The following is a 24,301-nucleotide window of genomic DNA, read 5'->3' on the forward strand; positions in this document are numbered from 1 at the left end:
TTTAAAACTTTACTGAAATCATAAAAGCAGACCTAAATAAATAAAGATAAACCGTGTGTGTAAATGGGAGGATGCCATGTCATAAAGAAGTCTTTTCTCTTCAAATGCATCTATAAATTCAATGAAATTGGAATTAAAATCCCAACACACACTTTAAAAAGTGAAACTGAAGATTCACATGGAAGAGCAAAAGGGCCTCTTGGTGGAGAAAACCGAAGTATCGAAAGGACTTGTAGTATAAATCAAGACCTTTTTAAAACTATGGAAATTAGAGACAGACTGCTATTGATAAGACAATAGAAAAAAAAGTAGATTAATGAAACAAGGTAACCCAGAAACCAGCTTATCTAAGTACTGAATGATACATGGTACAGGCCGTATCGCAATTCAGTAGTACAAGGATTAACTTTTATGTAAATAATGTCAGACAAATGATCCGTCCCTGTTTGGAGGAAAAACAATTCTTACCACACATCATTTTAAAAACTGTATTGTAGTCAATTGAGGCCATACATGTAAAAATACAAAATAAAAGTAAAAACTATTGAAAGGAAATAGGGGAAGCTACTTTATTACGTTGGAGTAAAGAAACATTTATTCAACAAGCCATAGAAGGACAAATCATGAAGGAGATGATTAAAATTTTTTATTCAACAAAGCAGCTTAAACAGAATGAAAAAAAAAAGAGTCAGACTTGAAATTGTTATTTGCAGAATCTTTAATTGCAAAGGATTAGTATCTAGTGAACATTAATTCGTAACATCAACAAAGAAAAAGACTAAGGACCCAACTTAAAAATAGGCCACTGTGATGAACAAGCAGTCAACCTAGCTGGAAACACGGGGTCAGCAAACCCATGAAATGATACTCAGGCTTGTTAGTAATTAGGGAAAGGCAAAATAAAATAATAATTAAATATCATTTAATACCCATCAGATTGGCTAAAAATCAAATGTTTGTTACAATCAAGTGCTGACAAGGACCTGGAGCAATGGGAAATCTGTGGGTAGGTGTGTTAATAGGTACAACAATTTTGGAGAACAATTTGGCAACATCTAATGAAGTTGAAGATGCAATCATTTTCAATCTAGCAGTACCACTGTAGACATAGTTCCTTCAATAAACTCTTGCTTTATTTGCAAAGGAACATGGGCACAAATGTTTAAAGCAACATTATTGGAGATAACAAACAAAAAAGATTAAATAATAGTGATAGAATAATAAGAGAGAGATAACCTAGGTGTCTATCAGGAAAAGAATGATCAGACGAAGTGTGTTATGCTTATACAGTAGAAGACTTACATCTGAAAGCAATGAGCTGGATTGACATGTCAGTCTGTTGATAATCTACATGATCAATATGTGTGACCTCAAAAGCAATGCTGGGCAAAAAAAAAAAAAGCCAGCTGCATAATAATAGTACTAATAATGGTATTAATACTAGTATTAGTATTAATATTAATAATTGTATTAGTAACAGTATTTAAAAATCAGTGAAGTTTAAAACATGCAAAACAATGCATACGTACAAAAAGGATAAAAGCATTCATGGAAGAGAGAGAAATGGGACAAAAGAAGAGCACCTAGGTGGGTTGAAAACAAATATATAAAACAGAATATTTTATTTTTATACCATCAGATAAAAGACATGAAGAAAATATGGCAAAACGTTATAATTTGACAAAGCTGGGTAATAAGTCTAAGGACATTTGTTACAGTGTTCTCTGTACTTTTCTACATGTAATATATTTTCTAATCAAAACAGTAATAATGGTATGTATAAAGACCTTTGGCACATCATCTCAGGCTCAAAAGTGATGGTTTCCTTCTCTTCCTATTCTTGGCTGGAAGCTGGTATCCAAAGTGCCCAGGCACTCCCCTTTCATCCGTAGCCCAAGGCAGCGCTGGAATACTTGGGCTCTTCCTGAGCCAGAGACATCTTAGGTGGTCCCCCCACCACGTCTTCCAGCTCCGTCAATCTGGGTGGTAGATTCTGAACTACACCCATTCTCAGTGCAGAATCAGGCAGCTTCTAGCTTGCAGAGAAGCTCATGAGAGAAAGACACAACCCTACATTCCTTCTTAAATTAGAGCTGCTCATCACGTCCTCCCCAGATTTCCATTTCATAGCTGAAGACATGGATGGTCAGAGAGATGAAATAGCCCACTGTCAGTGAATCGGTGGTGGTATTTAAGAGAATGTGTGTCTCTCGGAGCTTCTGGAACTTTCCAACTGGTCTTTGAATGCAGACTCTACTCGATTCAGAAACTAGGTCTTTTCACTTCTGTACTGCTGTATTTTCCAGTGTCTAAGAGCTGGGGGCTTCCACCTCCAGAAAGCACTATCTTGGGATGGAATTAGGTGACTTGGCTCAAGTCCCTTCCCTATGATGAAAGCCATGTGACTGTGGGCAGCTAGCTTAACCTCCTTAAGTATTAGTTCCCTCATCCTAAAACTCTTCATAGTAATTATTCAAGGGGCTGTTGTTTTGATTAAATGAGATTGTTCATAGAAACTACCAGGCTTAGTGCCTGGCATATGATAAATAGGCAATAAATGGAAACTATAATTGCTATAATTATTGCAGAAGGTGCAGTGTCAAAAAAAGGATGACACAGTTGAGTTAACGCAGACTATTTGGAGAGATAGAGTGTGATAAATTAATATTATAACATGGAACAGTAGGAGGTCAATAAGGAATAATCAGGAGACTCCGAGAGAACTTCCTGGAAGCAGCAAAATGGGATATTTCCATTGTGCAGTGAGGTTCTCCCTCTCTTCTTCCTATTGTACTTTTCATATTTCTCATTGTATCTTCACATTGATATGGGACAAGAATCATATATCTTAATTAAAACGTAGAAAAACAGACCCCAAAAGTGAAATGACTTGCCTGTAGATTTTAGATGGGTGTTTAATTGACCTATCAAGATATTAACTGCACACCAACACTTTAAGAAATATGCGTTTTTGTCAGAAGCTAAGTCATAGGTTGCTTAGATTCCTTAAGAATGTGTATTTCCTTAAAATAATGATTTCATGAGCTATAACTAAATTTTCTGTAAATTGAGCTCCAAGTTTGATACATATTACTGTCTATATTTCTGAGGAGGAATACTGAAAAAATCATACCAGTTAGAAATGCTAGGATTATTGTTTCTAACCTAAGGCAGGTATGTCACTTGAGGCATTTGTGAAAGAATGATGATTGAATGTTTAAAAACATAAAAAAAAAAACACACAGTCATACCAAGGATGTGAAAAACACCCGTTCAAAACTAGAAATCAGAAGTGATAAAACTAATCATGTTTCAGATGAAGTGGTAAAATTTTGGTTCCAAACAAAGAGTAAATAGGAAGTTTCAGCTTGGTAGCACACTCCCTCACTGCACTAAATTAGAAGATTTTGAGCTGGAGAGTGGCTCTAAGAATAGTCTAAGTATATTCTGATGGTGTTGGCAGGACTGGACAAGGGAGATACTAGGGGCAGGAGGGCAGGCCAGAGGCTGCTTCAGCCGTCAAGGTAGGAATGTAGGTGGCAGCAGGGGTGCAGAGGGAATGCCATGGAAGCTTTTGGGTGGGGAAGCTTGACAAGGCTTAGGGTCTGCCTCAGGAGGGGAAGCAGTTCATGTGCAAAGACTTTCCAGATGGTTTTCAGAGCAGCTGAAAGGAACAACTTGACATAAGTGTCCTGCTTTTAGACCAGCCATGAAATAGGTCCTAACCTCCAGCAGCCACTGGTCTGTCCTCGAAGAATTCTCTTCTACCTTAGACTCTTGAGAAGGGAGCCCTTGTTTAGCATTAATTGTGACTTTAACTTGGGGAAACTATAGTTTTATCACAAGAATTCTGCAGTGGAAAAATACAATCTTTTTTGTAGTATCTGTACCCTGTTCTCCCTTCCCTACCTTTTTATGAAGGGAATGACTTGGGCTTCTGTTTTCCTGTCTGAAAACTTGGGATAACAACGCCTGCTTCAAAGAGCCACTGTCAGGCTTCTGTGAGATAATGATGCCTGCATCACATGCTCACAGTTGAAGGAGGGTTATTATTAGGGTTTCTCTACCAGTCAGATGTGTTCTCTGTGATGCTGGTGGGTAAGAAGGAGGACAGTGGGTGGAAGTTATTAGGGGATGGGTTTTGCCTCAAGGTAAAGATAAACCTTCTGGGATCCAGAAATTTCTGAAGTTGGAATAACCACCTCGAGAAAGAGCAAGCCTACCGACGCTGAGGATGTTCTAGACAAATGATGTGGTAGAAAAGAGACTTTCCATCAAGCTATGACACTTGATAGGTGAGCCCCGTCCGTCTTCTTGCATTTACCAAACCAGGTGTACATATAGTTATCTGTCACTCCGTCCCTTCTAGCAAAGAGAGCATAGCATGACTCCAGTAAGTGAGAACGTGGATGATGCAGCGTTAATAGTAATGGGTTAACATTTATTAACTACTTATTATTGGCCAGGCACAATATACATACATTCTCACATTCAATCTGTGGGAAAATGCTCTGAGTCCAGGTTTATGACTAATTTGAAATAGGCTCAGGGCAGTGAAACTCCTGTCTGTGACTTCTCCGCTAGCCATGGATGAAGCCAGTGGAAACATATTTGTTTGCCTCAAAGTGGTGTTTATGGAGGAGGAGGAGGATAGGAGGAGGGGAGGGCAAGGTGGGGGAGGAAGAAAATATTCACAAACGTTAGCAGAGCACCCAAATATTATCAACCATAAATCATGTGTGACACACACCACAAATGAAAAACACAACACGGAGAAGTAATTTTCACACTCTCGTGCTTTTCCCAGAAGCACTCCATCTGCTTCAGACAGTGACCAGATGCCCCTGGTGGCCTAGGATGTAGCCTGAAGACAATTTCTTATTTTATTCCATAATGTGGCCATATTTGTATAGTGTAAAACATACCTCCGTATTTTAGAGCAAAATTCATGTGCAGTAGAACACATGTCATTTTTATCTTGTGCCTTCACGTGTCCCCTAGGAAAACCACTCTTTCCCCTCCGGGCGCAATATTCCAGCTTTAGAAGCACCATCAGAAAATATATACGTTCATTAGTGTAGAGGTGGTTAAAATATCCAATAAACTTTTTTAAAAGCCTATAATTATATCAACAAATTAGCATTCCAGAGTTTTACAAGGCAACAGTTATTCATACAGTCGTACGTAGGGTATCTCAAGGTTTTTATGCATTTCAACTACTTGGTTTACATCGACAGGTCAGTGATGGAATCCCCAGGGTCTTCTGGTCTACCCCAGTATCACTGTGGGCTCCAGCACTGCTGAAATGAACGCCCTTCGGGGTAATAAACCCAGCGTCGTCAGGAAGGCTGTGTTCCTCACCAGCCTCCTTCCGTGCTCGTAAGCTCCAGCCTGCTGTGTTGAGAGCCAGGAGACGTTGTATGTCTGTTGTCCCTGCACCTGTTATCCTACTGACCTTATCCAAACAGCCCCAACCCGAACAGCAGCTGAAACAACAGATGGGCAGGAGGACTTGACATTTTTCGACACCGTTCTTTTGTTTATGAAATCCGCACCCCCCCCAGCCCCAACTCTGGAATCTGATAGGAATGCCCTTCATTATCATTTTGTGTTTTTTTTCCCATGACACTTTTGTTTATTATTAAAAAGTCAATAACTGGTGCAGAGGGAGATGAAGGAGAGGAGTAACATCTCCCTTTGCAAATGGTCAAAAAGGAAAGGGGGCTGGTGATTGGGTCATGTGGAGTCTCTATAAATCTGTCTTTGCCTTGGAGGATAAATGGCAGGCAGTATCCAGGTTCCTTCGAGGGCAGGGTGACTTCAAGCAGGGAGCTGAGAGGGCATCACAGGGGAGGGAGGTAAGCTGGTGTGAGGGTGAGTGCAAGGAAGGCGGAACAGGCATTGTGATAGGAGGTCTTGAGAGCAGAGGAGAGCTGCAGTCTAGGCACACTGGAAATCTAGCAGGAACAATGCCTGGGATTGCAACTCTAGGACAGGACTCCCCCTTCGCAAGGGTTGAGACTGTTAAAACGGGCCTGATGTAGGGTGTAGGGGGGCAGAATGCAAAATATAACTTAATGACAGGGTTATAAGCAAGTTGTTTACCCTCTCTGTGCCTCAGATTCATCACCTGTAAGATATACGTGAAAAATACTCGTACACATGTTGTGTTGTTCTGATTCTTGGATGAGAAAATTCATGGAAACTGCTTATCGCCAGGCCTGACGGTTCAATGAATGGGCTGCTGCTATTATTATTTTAGTCAAGAGTGAGAGACACAAAGAGGAGCAAGTGGCAGGGAGGGAGAGAATCACTGGATGTGAAATATAAGCAAAGGGCTTGCCCGCTTGTGATGGGGTTTCTGCCCAGGTCTTCAAACGAGGGGAACAGATCAGACAACGCCCAGAGTCTGGCATGGTGCTTCTCCTTTCCCACCTCTGTGCCTTTGCTTTTCCCACTTTCTTGTCCTGGACGGCATTCTCCCAAACACCTTCATTGCAGGCTGCATGTCATTCATTTCTTCCCCACCAGGGTAATTGCAAAGGTGAAATTAAAGATGAAAAGTACCTAGTAAATATTCATGGTCTTGTCAATTGATGCTATACTTCAGGGCAGTCCATCGTGCATAGGAGAGTGCCTTAATCACAGTAGACATGAAAGATTGTTGGGTAACTGAATATGCATGTGATAGCAAAACCCAGCAAGACTGACGGAAATGCACGTAAGGAGGTCCATTTTGTCTGCCCCCAGCCTTGTGCCTGTCGAGTTAACAGCCTTCTTTATGTTTTCCAGGGATCTAAACCTTGGCAGTGTGTACCAGTACTGGGTCATCACTATTTCAGGAAATGAGGAGAGTGAGCCATCACCGGCTGCCGTTTACATCCATGGAAGCGGGTACTGCGGCGATGGCATCATCCAGAAGTGAGTAGATCTAACGAAAGAGAGGGGTGGGGCTGATGCTGAGGAGGTCAAGAGGCAGTCAGGGTGCCAACCAGAAGAGCTTAGAGGTACCACCCAGTGTGTGAGCTCTGAGTTACCAGGGATCACAAGCAGTCTGTCAGTTTGCCTGCAAGCAGTTTGCTGACCTCAGGGGAAAAGCAATGATTGTTTTTTGAACACATACATTTCTCAAGTATGTAATACCATCTAGGATTTTCGCACCCACCACCAGGATGCTCTTGTTCTTAACTGTTTTTACGTGTGCTACGTGGATTCCGTTAGTCTTTGCCACCGCAGCCCACGTTCAGTCGACAGGACACAGTGTTCCTGGGCCCAAACACTTTGATGCTCTTTGCTGGTTACCATTTATGTTTATTAACACTGCACACTTGTTATTTCTGTCGTATCCTGTTATATGAACAATTTACAAGATGGGTCGGGCTCCTGAGAAAGAGCGAAATATCCTAATTCCCTGTAATGTTGAGACTATAAATAGGAAACAGTACTCCAGAGTGAATATCGAATATGACTGTAAGTACGGGGAGGCAAAGGAATGGTCAGTGTAAAGATTCCACACAAACAGACAAAAAGGGAAATGCATGATTAGAAAATATAAAGCTGTGTGTCTGAAAGATGGATTTTATTGGATCATGAGTTCATTCATCCCCTTGTCCACTGGGCAAGATGTTAGGAAACTGAGAAATAGTGGCAAGAAGCCATCAAGGCTTTTTTGCATTGTTTAAAAAAAAAAAAGTAGTAAACCTTTTAATTTTTTTTCCTCCAGAATCAACACCAGTGTTTTCTGGCACTGGATTGAATAGTTTTGTCCCTAGAGATGAAAAAGTGACCAAAAATCACACACAGTTAAGTTCCTTATTACTAAAGTTGTCCTCCTTATTGCTAACACAGTCACAGGTCACACTATTGCTAAGGGACTTTTAAAACTATTGGCAGATTTGACGATAAACATCGTGTACGTAGGTGATACAACAAGCTACAGGCAAAATCCCTTCGTTAAATGACACTGCTGGGTGTCCGGTAGTCTCTGTGCAACACGGCATTGCAGTGACTCTTACTGCAGGGGGCGGGGCACCGTCAAGAGAATTCGTTCCCCAGATGGATGAAAGCACTGACGTACAGAACGTGAATCCGCTCGTAGGTGTAGTACCTACGTGAAAGAGCAGGATTCGATGACTGTTTCTTCTAGTTCATCGTTGGCACCAGCGCTGGAGGGCAAGTGCCGTTTAATTTGGTCCTGGTGATTCTGTGGTGTGTCCTATGAACTGGAAACTTGCTGTGGGATGAGAGGCCCAGCCGGGGCACAGCAAGGACGACACATTCGCACAAGGGAAGAGTGTGTACACAGATACCCATCCACATGGACATCGGTCATTGGCCAGCAGTTTGCTTTCGGATCATGACTTAGTGCTGAAGGGAAAAGTGAGTGTTGCGTCTATGATCCGATGAGGGCCAGTGAGTTACATCTCAGCTTGCTGTGTCAAAAGGGAGTAGTGTGTGCAAGATTCTGCTCCCCCACGCACGCTGAAATATACAGGCTGTTACGAGAAAGGTACTAAGTCAAGTTTTTGAAATAAGGAATGACTTTTTTTTTGACGTTGACACTGATAAGGCCAGTAAGGATTATTTACACGGTTTCAAGTGGCTTGCTGAAGTGATGTCATCTCAGGGGTATATAATTGTCTCTTAAATGTCCTGCAGCTATGATTTCCTTGCTGAATGATCAAGATGTTACTACCGAGGAGATAATATAAAGATTTTTAAGTGTTGAGTTATGGTGCAAACCACCTGATTGCCAAGAACATGACTCCTCAAACGTGGAAGATAAAGCTCCTCACTTGTCAGAGAATGGAATTGATGGCGTGCTGTTGTGTGTCTTTAAGATCTTCATCCAAATGCAACAACCAAACGTGAAGATACGGCTTTCAGGGCTCAATGTAACTAAATCGGGGAAAGGGAAGACGATCACTGTTCTCTCTCCCACATTAAGACATCGACTTCTAGCTCTCGATTGAGGCTGTTGTCTGATGAAACACTGAGCAACAGAGCGAGAAGTCCTCCCGGGAAAGTGCCCCATCACCTTTGTGGGTCCAAGACTGAGCTGCCTGTCCAGAATGTCCAGGAAACACTCGTGGTCACTGCTGGCAACTCCTAACTGTGATCTGGGATTTTCTAACTTAGCACAAGGAATAAAGGAAGAAACTCTCCGGGTGTAGAACCAGATCTGCAATTCAGTCTATCCATTTTGGAGTCAGGTATAGATACACTGGTGAAACACTGCGAATAGTATCAATCTTCTCACTGGCCTGAAATTATTACTATTGTTATTAACGTAAATAGTATTCTTAACAAAGGTTTTTTTTTTCCTTTAGTGTTTTTTACCTAGAATTAGTATCCTTCATAGACATCAAATACTTGTTAAGTTATAGGTACCAAATAGTAGTTGGCACACTTTGTAGAAAACTAAATGCAGCTTATGGATGATTCCCTAAGCAAAAGCAAAGCAAAGCAAACAAAAAAAGCAAAATAAACTTTGAGGGGGAGAAGGAATGTCATCTTTGCTAATTGGATTTTCAGAGGATGATACATTGACTAATTTGCTGTATACATGCAAAGGAATTTACAAAGAAATACAGAGAGACTCAACACTCAGTGAGGCCCCTGATGAATGAAAGCACTGGATGAAGGTTATAATAATGATAAGTATAAATATTTATTGAGCCTCTACTAGGCAGGAGGCACTGTGCTACATTAGTATCTCCTTGGGTCCTTCCAACAACCATACGAGATAGGTCTTATTACCATACTTTATGAAAGAGGCAACTTGTGCACAAAGATTAAAATGGTTTTCCAAAGCTTGCAGACCCAGTTAGGAGCAGAGCTAAGATGTGAGCCCAGGGCCCAGGTTCTCATCTGGATTTGCCATTGCCTTGCTGTGTGGCCGACAGCCCTGCAAAACCAACAAGCGAAGGAGTAGCTACGTGCTGTCTTCTCTGTCCCAGACACTGTGCCGGGCGTCAGGATGCTAGGATGACAAAGACTGTCACATCCTTTGGCATCTTAAATCCTGGGATGGGGCTCTCAAGTAACAGGCGAAGGCAGTCAGTTTGACAAGCGCTGTGATAGATGGAGCCCCTTGTCTTTGGACTCCGAGAAGATGGCCACCCACTCCAGCCTGGGAGGTCAAAGAAGGTTTCTCAGAACCTGTCTATCTGTCATGCCTAGAAGATATTTGTGGTGACCCTAATGTTTTGCTTAAACCAATAGAACATACTGTTTGGGTGGTGAGGGAAGGCGGGTTTAGAAGTGTTCTCTGTGGCTTAGGGAAACCAGCCCAGGTTAAAAAAAAAAAAAAACCTCTCCCCAGATAACCCGTGAAATAGCTAAGAAGCACAAGGCCGTCACCAGTTTCCACTGTGCAAGATTTGCTGGCAGAGACTGGAAATTCTGGCCCAGCTCGGAAGATAGAATTCTTTGCTCATAGGTTTGCAAACAGAAGAGAACTTGGGTGGCTCTTCAGAGATCCATGCAGTGTCCTAGTCGTCATAAGGATTGATCGCAAGGCACCATCCTGCTGCTCTGACACCTCCTAACAGCAACAAACATTTCCCAGTGTTAACTGCCTGCGTGAAAGGCAAAGCCTGAGGCCTCTTCCATGCTGTGACAGATCCCAGCTGGTCTCTGGGGAAGGAGGGACGACTGCCACACAGTCTGCAGAGACCTCCCAGCACAAAGTGGGAATGGGAGCTGTCCCTCCCTGACCATCTACTCTATGTCACACACCGTGTCAGCCACGTTAAGTGACATTCCACTCTTGCACCAACTCTAAGGAGTAGGTACAATTATCTCCATGTTAACCCATGAGAAAACTGAGATGCAGCATCTCAGATCACACCGTCCAATGGATTTCTCTGCAATAATGGAAGTAGCTTCTGTGCTGTCCCTCATATCTCCCACTGGCTACATCCAGCTGCTGAGGACTTGAATTGTGGTTACCGTGACTAAGGAATGGAAAGTCGAATTATTTTTCATTTTAATTTATTTAAATTGTCAACGGTAGAAAGATCAGAGGGAGATCAAGGGACTCACCTGAGATCACTCAGCTAGTTCAGAACGTGGGGGTCTAACCCCAAGTTTCTGTTTCAAGAAGGATGGAAATTTTCCAGGAAGGGGCAACCCATCCAATCTTTCAGTCATTACTCCTCCTTCTCTTCTAGGTCCTATTCAGAGACCATTGCTTATTGTTTGCCCATACTAACTTCTGCAGAATCATCCTTAGGTGATGGAAATAATTCCTAAAGAAACAAGAGGAGGCATTTTTATTTACTAGGGGAATAATACACAGACTTTAGGGTTCTTGGTACCATGAAATGACACACCCAGTGGAGAAGGCAACATTCTCTGATCTAAGGAAGACCACACTTGAGCATATGTATGGAAAAAATTTTACCTTGAAGTGCACTGGGGGGATGGGGAAGAGGCTGAGGCTGGGCCCCGGCAGAACAGCGTTTACGTTTTAGAGACTCGAAGATTTCCTTCCAATCCACCATTCTGGGGCGGGCGTGAGATTTCCCAGGCACAGTGGAGCAAGATCTGTCCATCCATTTGTTCGTTCGTTCATCCTTTTCTTACTCCCATCTGACCAGCTGACTTAACTGGGGAGATCTCAGAGAATCAGTTTGAGGCAGGAGTTCTGCTTTGTCACCAGAAACACACAATAAGGCAGAATGTAATAGGATGTCACAAATTTACACGTTGTGTGCATCTCATTTTGAAGATGAAGAAACAGAAACTCGGACAGGGAAGGGGACTTGCCTGAGGTCTCACTGGGAAGTTCAGGGCCCCGGAGAGGAACTTTTCCATGTCCAGCTGTGGTTCTGAAGCTGATCTGACAAATTTCCCTTCTCTACCCGCCCTGCAGAAGCCAAGGCGAAGAATGCGATGACATGAATAAGGTCAGTGGGGACGGCTGCTCCCTTTTCTGCCGACGGGAAGTGTCCTTCAATTGCATCGGTGAGTCTTTGTCCTTCCTCTGGGCCTGGCTGGAGGTGAGGACAGTGCAGTCAATTACAAGTACAATAACACAGTAGTTACAACTAAATGATGACTCACTTCTCTATGTTACAAAGTGTTTACTGAGTGCCTCCTTGGGGGTGTGGCACTGTTTTGGGGACTAGTGAATGCAACAGTGGACTGAACAAACTGCAGATACCCACGCCCTCAGGGAGCTTACGTTCCCATGGATGATGCTGGTGATAACTGTTGTGGTCTAGCTTTATCTTATGCGCATCATTGCGCTTCTGTACGCCACCTGTCCAGGACGATTATCATTATAGATTCATAAGTCTTTTGTTCTTACTTTAGAGATGAGAAAAATGAAAACCCAGAGAGATTGTAAAACGTGTCCAGAGTCATACAGGTTAGAAGTGACTGAAGACAGACTTGAACCTGATTTTGTCTGACTTGCACCCACAAGCTCAGCTCATTTTGCTGCACAACCTCTAGCCAGGATCCAGGGGCCGTCTCTCCGACTGGAGGGAAGAGGAATTGCAGACCAGCCTGTGTTTAGAAAGCAAATGTCCTTTTCCCACCTTCACGGAGTCAGATGGGAAATGTGTTTTCCTCTGCCTTCCCTAGGAGCCTGACTGATCTGGTTGTTTTAGCCCCACTTGGGAGGCCCTGGTCAGCCTGGGGCTGGTAAACAGACGGGGTTGGGGGGCAGGGATGGAATTTTGAGCTGGCCCAGATGAGATCACACTTCCTTTAAGATGCAAATCGATACCTGAAGATCAAAGGTCCCCCAGCTAATCCCCTGGGCTGGAGGTGAAAACTAATCACAATTCATTTGCAAGTACAAAAGACAGAGGTGCTCCATCTAAGGGATGAAAACGTTGATGGGAAGATTTCTCACTGAAAGGCAGTTTTCTAGGAGGACTAAAGGAGGGGGAATGCCATCGGGTCCTCATATTTGCAGCACATGACAGGGGAGCTTTTAGACCTTTCTTCTGGTATGTTGGGATCTCGGTGAGGTCTTTACTATGTATCTTTTACTTTTTATTCCATTGTCAAACACATTTACTGAGCACCTACTATCTCCTTGGCACTAAGTGGGGCTGAGCAACACGATAGAGGTGTCCCACAACTGTTTGTGGGTGGAAGAAAGGAAGACGTGGTGGGAGGAAGGATGGGAGAGTTTCCAGGCAGGGCCGTGGATTTTAAAAGTGCGGATGTTGGGGTTTTTTTCCCCCCTCTCCTCTGTTGATTTGACTATGATCTATAATAAGAGCTTGATATTAGCCTAGTGGTATAGTGGAAAGGGCCTTGGACTAAATTTAGGGAGACCAAGCTCTGGTCCCAGCTCTGCTTAGAACTTACTGCATGAAGATGACCAAGTCGCCTCCCTAGTCTGGGCCTCAGTTTACCTCCTATAAATGGAAACTAAGGATTGGGTTACGTGCTCCTAAGAGCCTTACCTGTACTTCTGTTGTGTGATTTCCAAGTGTGTGGCTATTTCTCATAATCGTGGGCTCTGTTTGAATCAGTTCTCACCTTTGCTTCATCCTCATGACACCCAACATTATTCTCACGTCTTTCCTGGAAAACGTCTATCTTACGGCACTAGGATGACATGTGACTTAAATGCTTCTAGGAAGAAAATGGGAGACAGTGAAGTTAACACATGGTACCATCCATGGAACAGGTCTGCAAATTATCATCCAGAACCAGGCCAGAACTGGCCTGCCGCCTATATTTAGAAATGCAGTTTTCTGAAACAGAGCACACCCGTGTCTTCTTATCTGTGGCTGTTTTTTTGTTTTTGTTTTTGTTTTTTCCTACAACCATAGAATTGAGTGGTTGCAGCAGAGGCCCTTTGGGCCAAAGAACCTAAAATACTTACTGTCTGGGCCTTTACAGACAACGTTTGCCGGTCCACCTTTTGGTACTTTAGGTTGCTGGAGCCTAGTGCAAAGAGAAGGTGAAGATGATGACATGATTCACCATTTCTTAGAAAAATAACTGAATTTTATGCATACAGTGGTGGGGCTTGGGAGACTCAGAAGGAGCACTGAGCACGTTTGTTAAAAATACATGAGTAAATAAATAGACCGAATTACCTCCCCCCCCAAAAAAAGAAGAAATAGAGCTGGACTCTGAGTCCAGTCCTGCCTTGCTTTACCTCCTTGGACATTGCTTCCCCACGTATACTCTGGCCAAAAAGACCAGAGTAGATTGTGATTTTCAAGCTGTGTTGAGAGGAGTAAAGACGAGAGAGTTACCAAGAGGGTGAGACCCGGAGCCTCGTGGATCCACTTGCGTACTGTCATTCTCTGATCATTGAACACCTATTATATGCCGAACACATTTATAAACTCTCATCCTCATAATGACTCTTTTATTGCCCTGCTTTTGCAAAAAAGGGAACTGGGACACGGGGAGGTGAACTGAGGATATGCAGTTAAGTGGCAGAACTGGGACTTAAACCCAGAGAGTCTGACTCCAGAGCTTACTGCGGTGAGCTTCCTGCAAAAAAAAAAAAAAAAAAAAAAAACTTTAAAAAGACAGCTCTTGGTCTTGTAGGGCTTTGGGGACATAACTGCTGTGGAACAATTCACGCAATGAATTAATGGAATGGAATACAAAACTGTCAGTGGTGTGGATGGTGTCCAGAGAAGGCTCTCTGTTCCGCCTGCGTGTTGAAGTGTGGTTGCATTAAGAGGAAAGACCTCAGCTATGCACCCCCCCACCTCACCATTTAGAATTCCATTATTGAGACTCACAGAGACGCAGGACATTCCAGGAAGGAAGGGGTCTGTCCAGAGATCCCAGCTCCTAGGAACTGCATTCCAAGGACAAACTCCATGGCTTTGAGTCTAGAAAAAACATCTTCCTCTAAGAAGAACCGCTAAAAAATAGACAGTGACTCTGTGGCTCCCAGCAGATCCAGCTTTCATGAGTCAGAGAAATGGGGCTGGAGTGTGGGAGGCTTTGCTAGGGTGGATCTTGTTCTCATTATTCCATGTGTCAAGACAGTGGTCAAGATGGCGGCCAAGAGAGCAGGCTTGACTGAGACTGACTTGGGTTCATACCACGGCTTAGACACATGACCTTGGCTGAGCTTCAATGTTCTTGTCCGGAAAATGGTAACAGTCCTGAGATTTGACTGTGGAAGACATTTACCACTGTTTGTGGACAGTTACTCTGAATCCCTTTTCTAGATTTAGGAAAGAACTCTCCTTGTTGTAATGACAGTGAGGCAGGGCTGAATCCACTGCAGAAGGTGACAATGCGAGCACCTCCTTCTCCCAGTCCCTCTTTGCTGAGTGTGGGCACCTGACCTGCACTCCCCTCCGACCCCTAATCAGACACACCAACCCAAGACTGAATCGGAAGACACAGGGACCCTGCAGAAATCGTTTTGATAAAGACAGTGTTGTGTTTGCAGAGTACCAAGACACCATGCAGCGTTAGTACTGAAATGTGTCGCCACAGCTCTGAGATGTCTTCCCACGACCAGTCTCGGGGCCTAATCTTGAGCTTGGAATTGGGCTTCAAAACACTCTGCATCCCTCCCAGGGAGTTTTCTATAAGTATCTAATACTCTTTGAATAGATTTGTTTGTTTGCTTGTTTTGCTTAATTTGGCCGAAGTTGGTTTCTGTTGACTGTCACTTAGAACCCCTAGTGAAGATTGCCCTCATCCTGTGAGGTTTCGCCCCATTCCCAGCAAGGTGGACGTGCTTCATGCACATCCAACACTGCTTTCCTCAGTGGGTGTGGGCGTGTCGGGGTCGGAGGGCTGGTCAGTATCTCCAGCAACCACCATGCATGGATACCCGCCAGGTGGCATGCCCTATGTCACACACCTTGCTCCGTGTGAGCCTAAATGAGAGCTCTTGTGTCTAGATGAGTGGTCTGAGACTTACAGTGATGTCTTGCCCAAGGTCACGCAGCTCACAGAGGTGTGATCCCATCTCCAGCCTAAGGAGAAAGCCTCTGCTTTTTCTACTCTGCAATTTTGTGTCTCCATCTGAATTCCTTCCTTCCTTCCTTCCTTCCTTCCTTCCTTCCTTCCTTCCTTCCTTCCTTCCTTCCTTCCTTCCTTCCTTCCTTCCTTCCTTCCTTCTTCTTTTTTATCTCTGGTCACCAACCATTTAGTCGAGCTGCTGTTTTCCCTGGCTTTGGTAACACCAGTGTGAGGGTGGGTGACAGATTTATGGTGGCATTCCCATTCACTTTTCAGAGGCCCACACATCCGGAAGTATTCCCAAGGTGCCAATGTGTTATTATGCAACACCCTGGGACTTCCCCTTCCTACTTTCCCGCCCCCAGTGCCCTCATCCCCCAGCACATAATAAGTTGCTTGTTAAAAGGAACACCACCCACAAGACCTCTTAGGCAACGGGGCCATGTCCCCGACAAAGGGGAAATTATCTTGTCCTTTCCCCGTCTTTTTAAAACGTAACATACACCAGGCCTGAGGTTTCAGTTAAAAAAAGTGCAGTATCAGTAAGATGATAACTCCCCCCACCCCGTCCCACCAGGCTCTGGCTGGAGGCATTGTTCGCAGCGTTGGGAATCCTGTTTCTAAAGCACTGAGTCATAAACTACAGACAGGCTGCTGATAAAAGCTGAAGGAGGGAAGGTAATGGTCAAATTAGTCAGACAAAATGGGAAGCATCCCCAGAAGGGGTTATACTTAGTCATATATCTTGAGCGGGTGCTGGAAATGTGCTACCTTCGGAGGTGACGTTTCATCCATTAGGAGATGTGACTGTGGAGGACTCCTCCTGCTGTTGATTTTAGCACGCTGGGTCCTCCAGGATAGCTGGGTCCAGGTCTTAGCTCATGCGTGAGAGCCTGGTTTGCAGCTTTGCATCTCGGAGCCTCAGTTTCTCTCCTAGTGAAAGGAGAACGATCAGTCTGAGGGCCCTAAGGCTTCTTTCCCCGTCCAGCAGGGAGGAATCCTCGATTTATCAAACATCCGTTTAAAGGCTTTGGGGTTTCAAATCCTGCTTGATACTGATAAATAGTTAGGAAAACAAAGCGAAAGGACCCCCACGTTGTCTTTCCCAGACACACAGACGCACTCCCTGCCTGTCTCTTTTTCTCGCTCCCTCCCTGCTGCCCGCATCTCCCTCATCCTCTGCCATTAGCAGGACTTTGTCTCCCATCCAAGGAGGCATCTCCAGCCCCCATCCTAGAGCCAGGGCCAGTAACTCAATTATCTGTGCGCAGATAAGGGGGAGGAGGAGGGAATCAGTCCACTTCCCCACCAGTCACTGGGAGGGGCGGGGGTCACGGAGCCTTGTGGCCCCTCTGTCAGGCCGCCCTGGCCTTCTCCTAGCCAAGGCGAGAAAGGAAAACAAGAAGATGAATCGCCGTGTCTTCTTGGTGGATGTTCTGATGAGACTTTAGAACAACAATGACTAAAAAGGAAACCAGTGTTTGGTAGGGGAGGGGGAGTGGGAGGGGAGGAAGAATGGGAGTTGGCGTTTATTACTATTTTTCTTTCTAACAACGCGAAATCATAATAGATGACCCACCTCTCACCTTACAGAAAAATCAAAATATGAAAAAAAGAAAACAGAACTTCTCCTGGCTGTACGTAGTCCTTCAGGACTCCCTCTGTGGAAAACATAGTAACTTTCATCAAAACACTTTCTTGAAATGAAGCTTCTCGTGATTCAGAGACAGGGGAAATGTTAGTAGAAATCATGGGAGTGGTGGTGAAGATGATGATGGTGATGATCTGTCGGGTAGGATGGGTGGCTTCCTTAGTACTCAAATAATGACACATGGCATAGGGATTAAGAACATGGATTTGGGGTGAAAAGCCAGGCCCAAATACGTTTTATCTGTGCCTCAGTTTTTCTCGTCAGTAAAATGGGTTAGTAATAGTTCCTGCATCTCACAGCTGTTGTGAAGATGAAAAGAGGTTGTGCATGGAAAGCTTTTTAAAACAGTGGGTTAACTGTAGTAGGGTTATATATGTGTTGAGTAATGCTGCTACTATTACTGATACTAATTTCATTAATTTGGAAGTTATATCAATCCTCCCAGAAACTCTATGAAATAGTGTTATCCCAGTTTTGTAGAGAAAAGAAACTGAGGTTCAGAGAGGTTAAGTAACTTGCCCAAGGTCACACAGCTAGAAATAGCAGAGATGGGATTCATGGTACCTAAGCAGTCTGCACACTAAACTGTGAAGTTAGTTCATTTATTAGGCACCCAGCCTACCAACTTCTACGCGAAGAACCCTTTTTTCAAATGATTTCATTTACTCTTCCGTCAACTCTGTTTAGTCAGGATAAGGGTGCCCATTTTAAAAGAACCTGAAAAAAATATATCTAAGTATGTATATGTATAACTATATTGCTTTGCTCTGTACCTGAAACTAACACTGGAAATCAACTGCACGTCAGTAGAAAACAAAATTTAAAAAAACAAAAAAGAGTGCCCATTTTGTGCATGAGGAAATGGAGGCACTGAGATTTTAGGTGAATTGCCCTAAGTCATACAGTCAAGTAAATCGAGGAAGACCTTCAGTCCCATCCGCCTGCTTCTAAAGTCCATGTCCAGTATCCAGATGAACACCCCTCAAACACACACACACAAAGCAGTAGAGAGCCTCTGTTTTACACTCTTTCTGCCTTAGTGCCATTGACTCACAGCAGGAAACATTAGTGATTGCAAATGCCCTTTCTATGCCTTTTTCATAAGTCATGAAAACGATCATTTTCAGTTATCATCCCTCTATAAACATTCCACTGCACAGAGCCCATGCCCTCAACATAGGGCCATTTTGTATTTGGAGCTATATTTTTGTTTTTAACAGCCCACACTCTTATTGGCAGTAATCCCATTGTTTTCTAGCCTAGGAGAAGTTTGATGTTTTTTCCCGTTGTCATGGCAATGTCTTGGTGAATGAGGAGCCTGAGTTCAAAGATCTAGTGGTTGTAATTGCTACCTGGGTCATCTTGGGTGTCTCCCATCCTCTCTCTGAGTCTCAGTCTTCTCTTCTGGGAAATGGACATAATTATAACAGAGTTCTGTTTAGAGGAGGATGGAAATAGCATCCGTAGAGTATCGAGCACAGTGCATGGCAGTTAGTAGATACCCAAGAATGTCAGTTCATGCCACTTCATCTTCCCCTTCCTCACTTCCCATCTCGATGGTGAGGGATGCAAAGGCCACCGATCCGCCCCTGGGGAAAATGGTCCTGCCCGAATCCTACTGTGAAGGAAAAGCTGGGCTGGTCTAGCAAGTTAACTCACAGGTCTAGGAATGTGAAGGAGAGGCTGGGCTGGGCTAACAAGTCTAAATATTGGAATACTGATCTGAGTTCTGCTGGACTAACTTGTAAATCTAAGTTAATTAGTGTTGGTTTGCTGTTTATGTTTTTTTGCTAGCCAGCTGGATTTTCAAAGATACATATCTGGCTTTGGAATGTTGGTTTGCTGCCTCCCTGCCTCCACTTTTGTGATGATAATGCTGCTAAAGTAGTTCCATGCCTATTGGCCGAATACCCCAAGCTTGTACTTTACCCTTTAAAACCTCATGTGCACGTCTTGGAGGTGCTCAGAGCTTCGGAGCAGAAGCCCCTCTGAGCCCGCCGGCGTAATACATCTGAGGACTCCAACCCTCCGAGTGGTGCTTGTTTCTTGACTGGCCTGTCGTTTCCGTAACACTACCATCATAAGTGGCTGAGGCCCCTTGATCTCAGTCTCCTCGGCTGTAAAGTCATGGGGGTAGTGGATGAGCTCCCCAGGCCCTTTCAGCCCTGACTTCCAGAATTTAAATCCCAGATCATTATTGTTTTTAAACTGTGCATTTTAAAAGCAATGAGGGCTTGGGGAGGAGAAAGGAATTCCTTTAACCCGGAGGGTCAGAGAGGGTCACGGAGGGGACAAAGGCACAGGGAAGGGAAGCGATGGGGCGGAAGGCAGCCTGAAGATCTGAAGTCCTCAACGGGGAGGTCTGATGGACACATTCAAACACCCTTGAGTCAGCACCGCTTAGGATCAAGCTTGCCATCCAGCCTCAGACCACGGCTTACCACCTCTTTTGGAAGCCCCGGAGGCCTACCCCACAGAGAGGCCAGTCAGGAATGAAAAGAAACAGGATGGCCTCTGGTGCCAGAGGGAGGAGTTCTCATCTTCAGCCCCAGTCAGCCTCCTGACTCTCAGGGAGGGGTCAGGCTCAAAAGGACTTGGAGCTTGCCTGAATTCAAGGAATCAAGATTCAACTTTGATGTGTGCATTTTAAATGCAGCCTGAGACCAAGGCAGGTGAATCTGGGTAGCCAAGAACAAGGGCTTCTTTGTGGCATTTAAAGTGACCAGAAACCTGCCTGCACGTAGATGTGCCTTGCTGTGCATCTGTGCAATCAAGACCGAAGTAGCCCAGGAGAGGTGAGAGGCCTGGGGGCAGGGGCCTTTCCTAGCTCCTGGCTCTCTGCTCTTTCCTGGGGACCATGTTGGGTTGGGAAAGATATTTAATATTCATGAGCTGTGATCTCCACTTGAAGGGAGTGCCCTGGGGGAAATTGAAATATTAAGCAAGTGAGGGATATAGGCCTAATTGTATCCTCCTTTTCTTTTTGGACAGAGAAGTAATGTGCTTAAAATAAAATGATGGATGGGCAGTCAGGACTATGCGAAACCCCACTGCTCTAAATCGGCTGTGTGCTCTAACATATGCCGTCAGAACCAGGCGCAGGATGGTGCGCACTGGCTGCTGGGTCCCACCTTTCTGTTGATCCACACGTTTATCCGTGCCTGCTTTGTGCCGAGCACTGTGCTAGTTGCAAAGGAAATAGTACTGAACGGGGAAGGCCAGGGAGGCCAGGGAAATGACATAAGTAATTATTTAAATGTGATTGTTGTAGATACCACCGAGTAGAAATCCATGAAGGTGCGTAAGTGAAGGACCTCCTTTACACTGCAGGGCCAGGAGAGGCCTCCTCGGAACACAGCATTTAAGCTGAGACTTGAAGGTTGAATGGGAAGTGGACAAATGAGGGAGATGGGGAGCGGGGTAACAGAGTGAGGATTGCAAGAAGTTCAGACTATTAAATCCTCGAGGCAGGAAAGAGCTTTTGAGAAGGTGGAAGAAAGTCAGCATGGCCGGGTAGTAGTGAAGGAGGAAGAAAGAAGAGGCTGGACCCTCAGGCTCTAATCCCGCAGGCCCTCAGGACCGTGGGGAGGCTGCTGCTTCTGGCATGAAAGGAGGAGAAGGCGAGTCCTGTGTGCACCGTCTATACTCGGGGCCAAGTCCTGCCCTGGGCACAGGAGGCTAGGGCAGGCTCGCCTAGATCAGGGGTCAGAAAACTACTACCCCTGGCCAAACATGACATACTGCCTGTTGGGTAGATCAGGTTGGACTGAAACACACCTGTACCCCTTGGTTTAGATATTTGCAAAGACAGATACAAAGACAGAGTTGAGTAGTTCTCAGAGACCTTGTATGGCCTACAAAATCCAAAATATTTACTATCTGCCCTCCTACAGGAAGAGTTGCTAACCAGCTGCTGGCGTGAATGGATGAGTCTATCAGCGGGTGAAAGAACAGCCAATTAGGGAGGTCAGGGCAGATGAGAGAGAGACGGGTGAGGCTGTCACCTCATCTATCTCGCCTTCGGCCTGTAGCAGCGCAGCTGTAATTGTATTCACTCCTCGCTTTTTGTTTTTTTGTTTGTTTGTTTGTTTACACGTCATTTTCCCTCACCCTTGAAAGAAGTCATCGTGTCCACTCCTGTGCTCCTAGCATCCAGCTAGAGCCAGGCATTGTCTGAGGCACTGAATCAAGTGGTGCTTTGAAGCAGACAAGAGTGGCCAGAGGGACTCGGACAGTTTCCTGCCTCAAGCTCCAGGCAGCATCCTGGCTCCTCCCTGGGCTGGGGAAGGGGGCACTCTGGCGTTCATTAGGAACCTACCACGTGATCTCATTTCAAACCCACAACACCCCTGGCAACCAGGCATTCTCATCTCCACTTTCCAGATGACACCACAGAGTCCCTAGCGTTTAAGTGACTTTTGAGAAAGTGGCCTCCATTCAATAAATATTTATTGAGCTGGAAAACCAGCACAAGAGGAAACAGACCTTCTGGAGGGTCACATCCTGCACCAGCAGTCGGCCTCACACACGGCACTTCTGTCTCCTCTGTCCATCTTCACAAGGCTGCAGGGAGGGAGGGGCTGTTACTCCCACTTTACACAATAAGAAACTGAGGCTCAGGGAGATGAAATGACCTGTTTAAAGCAGGCAATCACTAGGTGGCAGAACCAAGATCTGCCCAACTCCAAAACCAGAGGAGCCGGTGCCCGCCCCCAAAATACCGCACCTTCCGAACAAGCAGGAATGATAAGATATGAATGTATTTCCACTTCTCTTCCAGCTCATCTTCTCAAACAATAGCCATAACTGGAGAAAAAGCTCGTTATCAATTAATTGAATGCTTTTCCTCTGTTAACTCCTCTGATTAATTGCGTTGACCGTATAGATAAGGAAAAAGCACGGAGGTGTTAAGTACTTTAACTCAAGGTTCCCTGGAAGGGATTCCAGCCCTAGAAGTCTGGCTCTTAAATCCTCAGGCTGAGCCATTAATTTATGCTACCTCTTGATCATTAAGATTATCTAATATAAAAATGTGCACTCTCAAGAGCTGAACAGCCTCCTAGCAAATAGATAATGAGAACAGTTAACAATGCAAGGTGCAAAGGGAATCTTCACATGACAAAAAGAATGGAGGGTCTCTTTGAGAAATGCTGTCTGAATTGTTTGTTTACAGATCATTAACTACTTAACAGAGGGAGAAACTGAATACGACTTTTTCTTGGCTGTTACTGATTAAGTACCAAGGAGAAATTAAGATAAAGCAGATCTGAAATTACAATAATTTTTAAGGGACTGGATTTTCCATTTTAATTTGCCAGAAAGAAAGATGAGATACTCTACGCAGGGTGTCCGCAGCTCCCCTCACAAGGCCTAGGGTTGCCTTCTCTGTCCTGGAGCAGCAGCCACAGGGGTCCTGCAAAGACAGCCGGAAGCGAACACGACCCCATCTCACACTAGTTTTTGTCTGTTTTAAGCACCTGCTGCATACGAAGCTCTGTGCTAGGCAGGATGCAGTGGAAAAAGTCGTTCATTGGGAGACTTCAGAGGGCAGTGGTCATTAAAGATGTGCAGGGATTGATGTGAGGGGGCCCCGGGAGGAGCTGGGAAACCCCTGGTGTGGGGTGGTAAGTCCTTGCAAGCTTCCTGGACAGCTGGGCTCAGTAAGTCCAGGTGCAGGGGCTCTGTCCTGTAAAGATCCAGAATGAGGGTTCCTTTGTGGGTACTGCGAGTAGGCCAGTCTGCAAAAAGCTATCAGGGAAGTCACAAGATGACTGGGGGGTTGGTCATGATCCTATAGCGAGTTGTGGTTTCTGGGCAGAAGCAGGACATGCTAGGAGCAATGTTTTAAGACCAGCCTCCCCCTAGTGGGATGCTCTTCAGGGGCCCACAAAGTACTCTTGGCAAACTGACCTGAAGAGAAATCAGACTGATTTTGGCTTTCAACGCCAGTCAGAAACCCAGCCCAAATTATCCATAAGCTTGAACTAAACTTGCAACTGCCGCTGGCAGGACCATAATAGGTCCTGGCTGGAGCTGGTTCCTAAGTTCAGGAGTCCAAAACCACGCGTTTTAACTCGAGTTCAGCCTTGTTACCAACAAGAGGGCTGCACTAGTGTCTTCAACCCCCTGAATTTCCCATCTGTCTCTGTGCCTTCTGCCAAGAGGACTCCTAGACAGAGAGAGAGAGGAGAAGCCAGTGGCACAGGGGACCACTTCTTGCTCCAGGCTTGGTCCCCAAACATCTTTTCCAACTGTGAAATGGGAGTGATGTTCCTTACTCCACAGGGTAGCCATGATGTATTCTTTCATGAATTTGTGGGTTTGCTCATCACACATTTGTTGAGCTCCTCTTACGTCAGGGCCATGCTAAGGCACTGAGGATGCCAGATCTGCTGGGACAATTCCTGTTCTTCAGAAAGAGATCCTTAAATATTGATTCTTAAGGTTATTGAAAATAATAATCTAGTTCTTACAAGTAGAGAGTGCTCTGTCCCTGGAAGAGATCAAGCAGAAAATTGTGAATCATCCCTCAGGGAGGCTGTGAAGGGGATTCTAATAGAGTATAATTAAATAGACATGCTCCAGTATTTTTCCTCCCTCAACTTACCTGGTTCTTTCTTGAAATTCTGAACTCCCAGAGTCTCTGAAATGTTACTGTTTTCCCAGTTTTCCTTAACCTCTTCGGCCATCCCTACACAGACTTGTTCTGCCTACCTGTTAAATGTTCTT

The 24,301-nt window shown here is 44.7% G+C and overlaps 1 protein-coding gene across 8 annotated transcripts in view; it reads left to right on the forward strand.

Moving 5' to 3' along the window:
- Positions 1 to 24,301, forward strand: part of PAPPA (pappalysin 1) — a 481,990-nt gene that overhangs the window by 350,293 nt on the left and 107,396 nt on the right. For all 8 annotated transcript variants that reach the window (XM_072960003.1, XM_072960000.1, XM_072960005.1 and 5 more), the window contains 2 exons: positions 6,793 to 6,921; positions 11,879 to 11,970. In XM_072960003.1, the coding sequence (XP_072816104.1) occupies positions 6,793 to 6,921; positions 11,879 to 11,970 (221 nt within the window). The remainder of the gene's footprint in view (positions 1 to 6,792; positions 6,922 to 11,878; positions 11,971 to 24,301) is intronic.

This window comes from Vicugna pacos, chromosome 4 (genome assembly GCF_048564905.1).
Source record: "Vicugna pacos chromosome 4, VicPac4, whole genome shotgun sequence".
In the NCBI taxonomy this organism is placed as follows: domain Eukaryota; kingdom Metazoa; phylum Chordata; class Mammalia; order Artiodactyla; family Camelidae; genus Vicugna; species Vicugna pacos.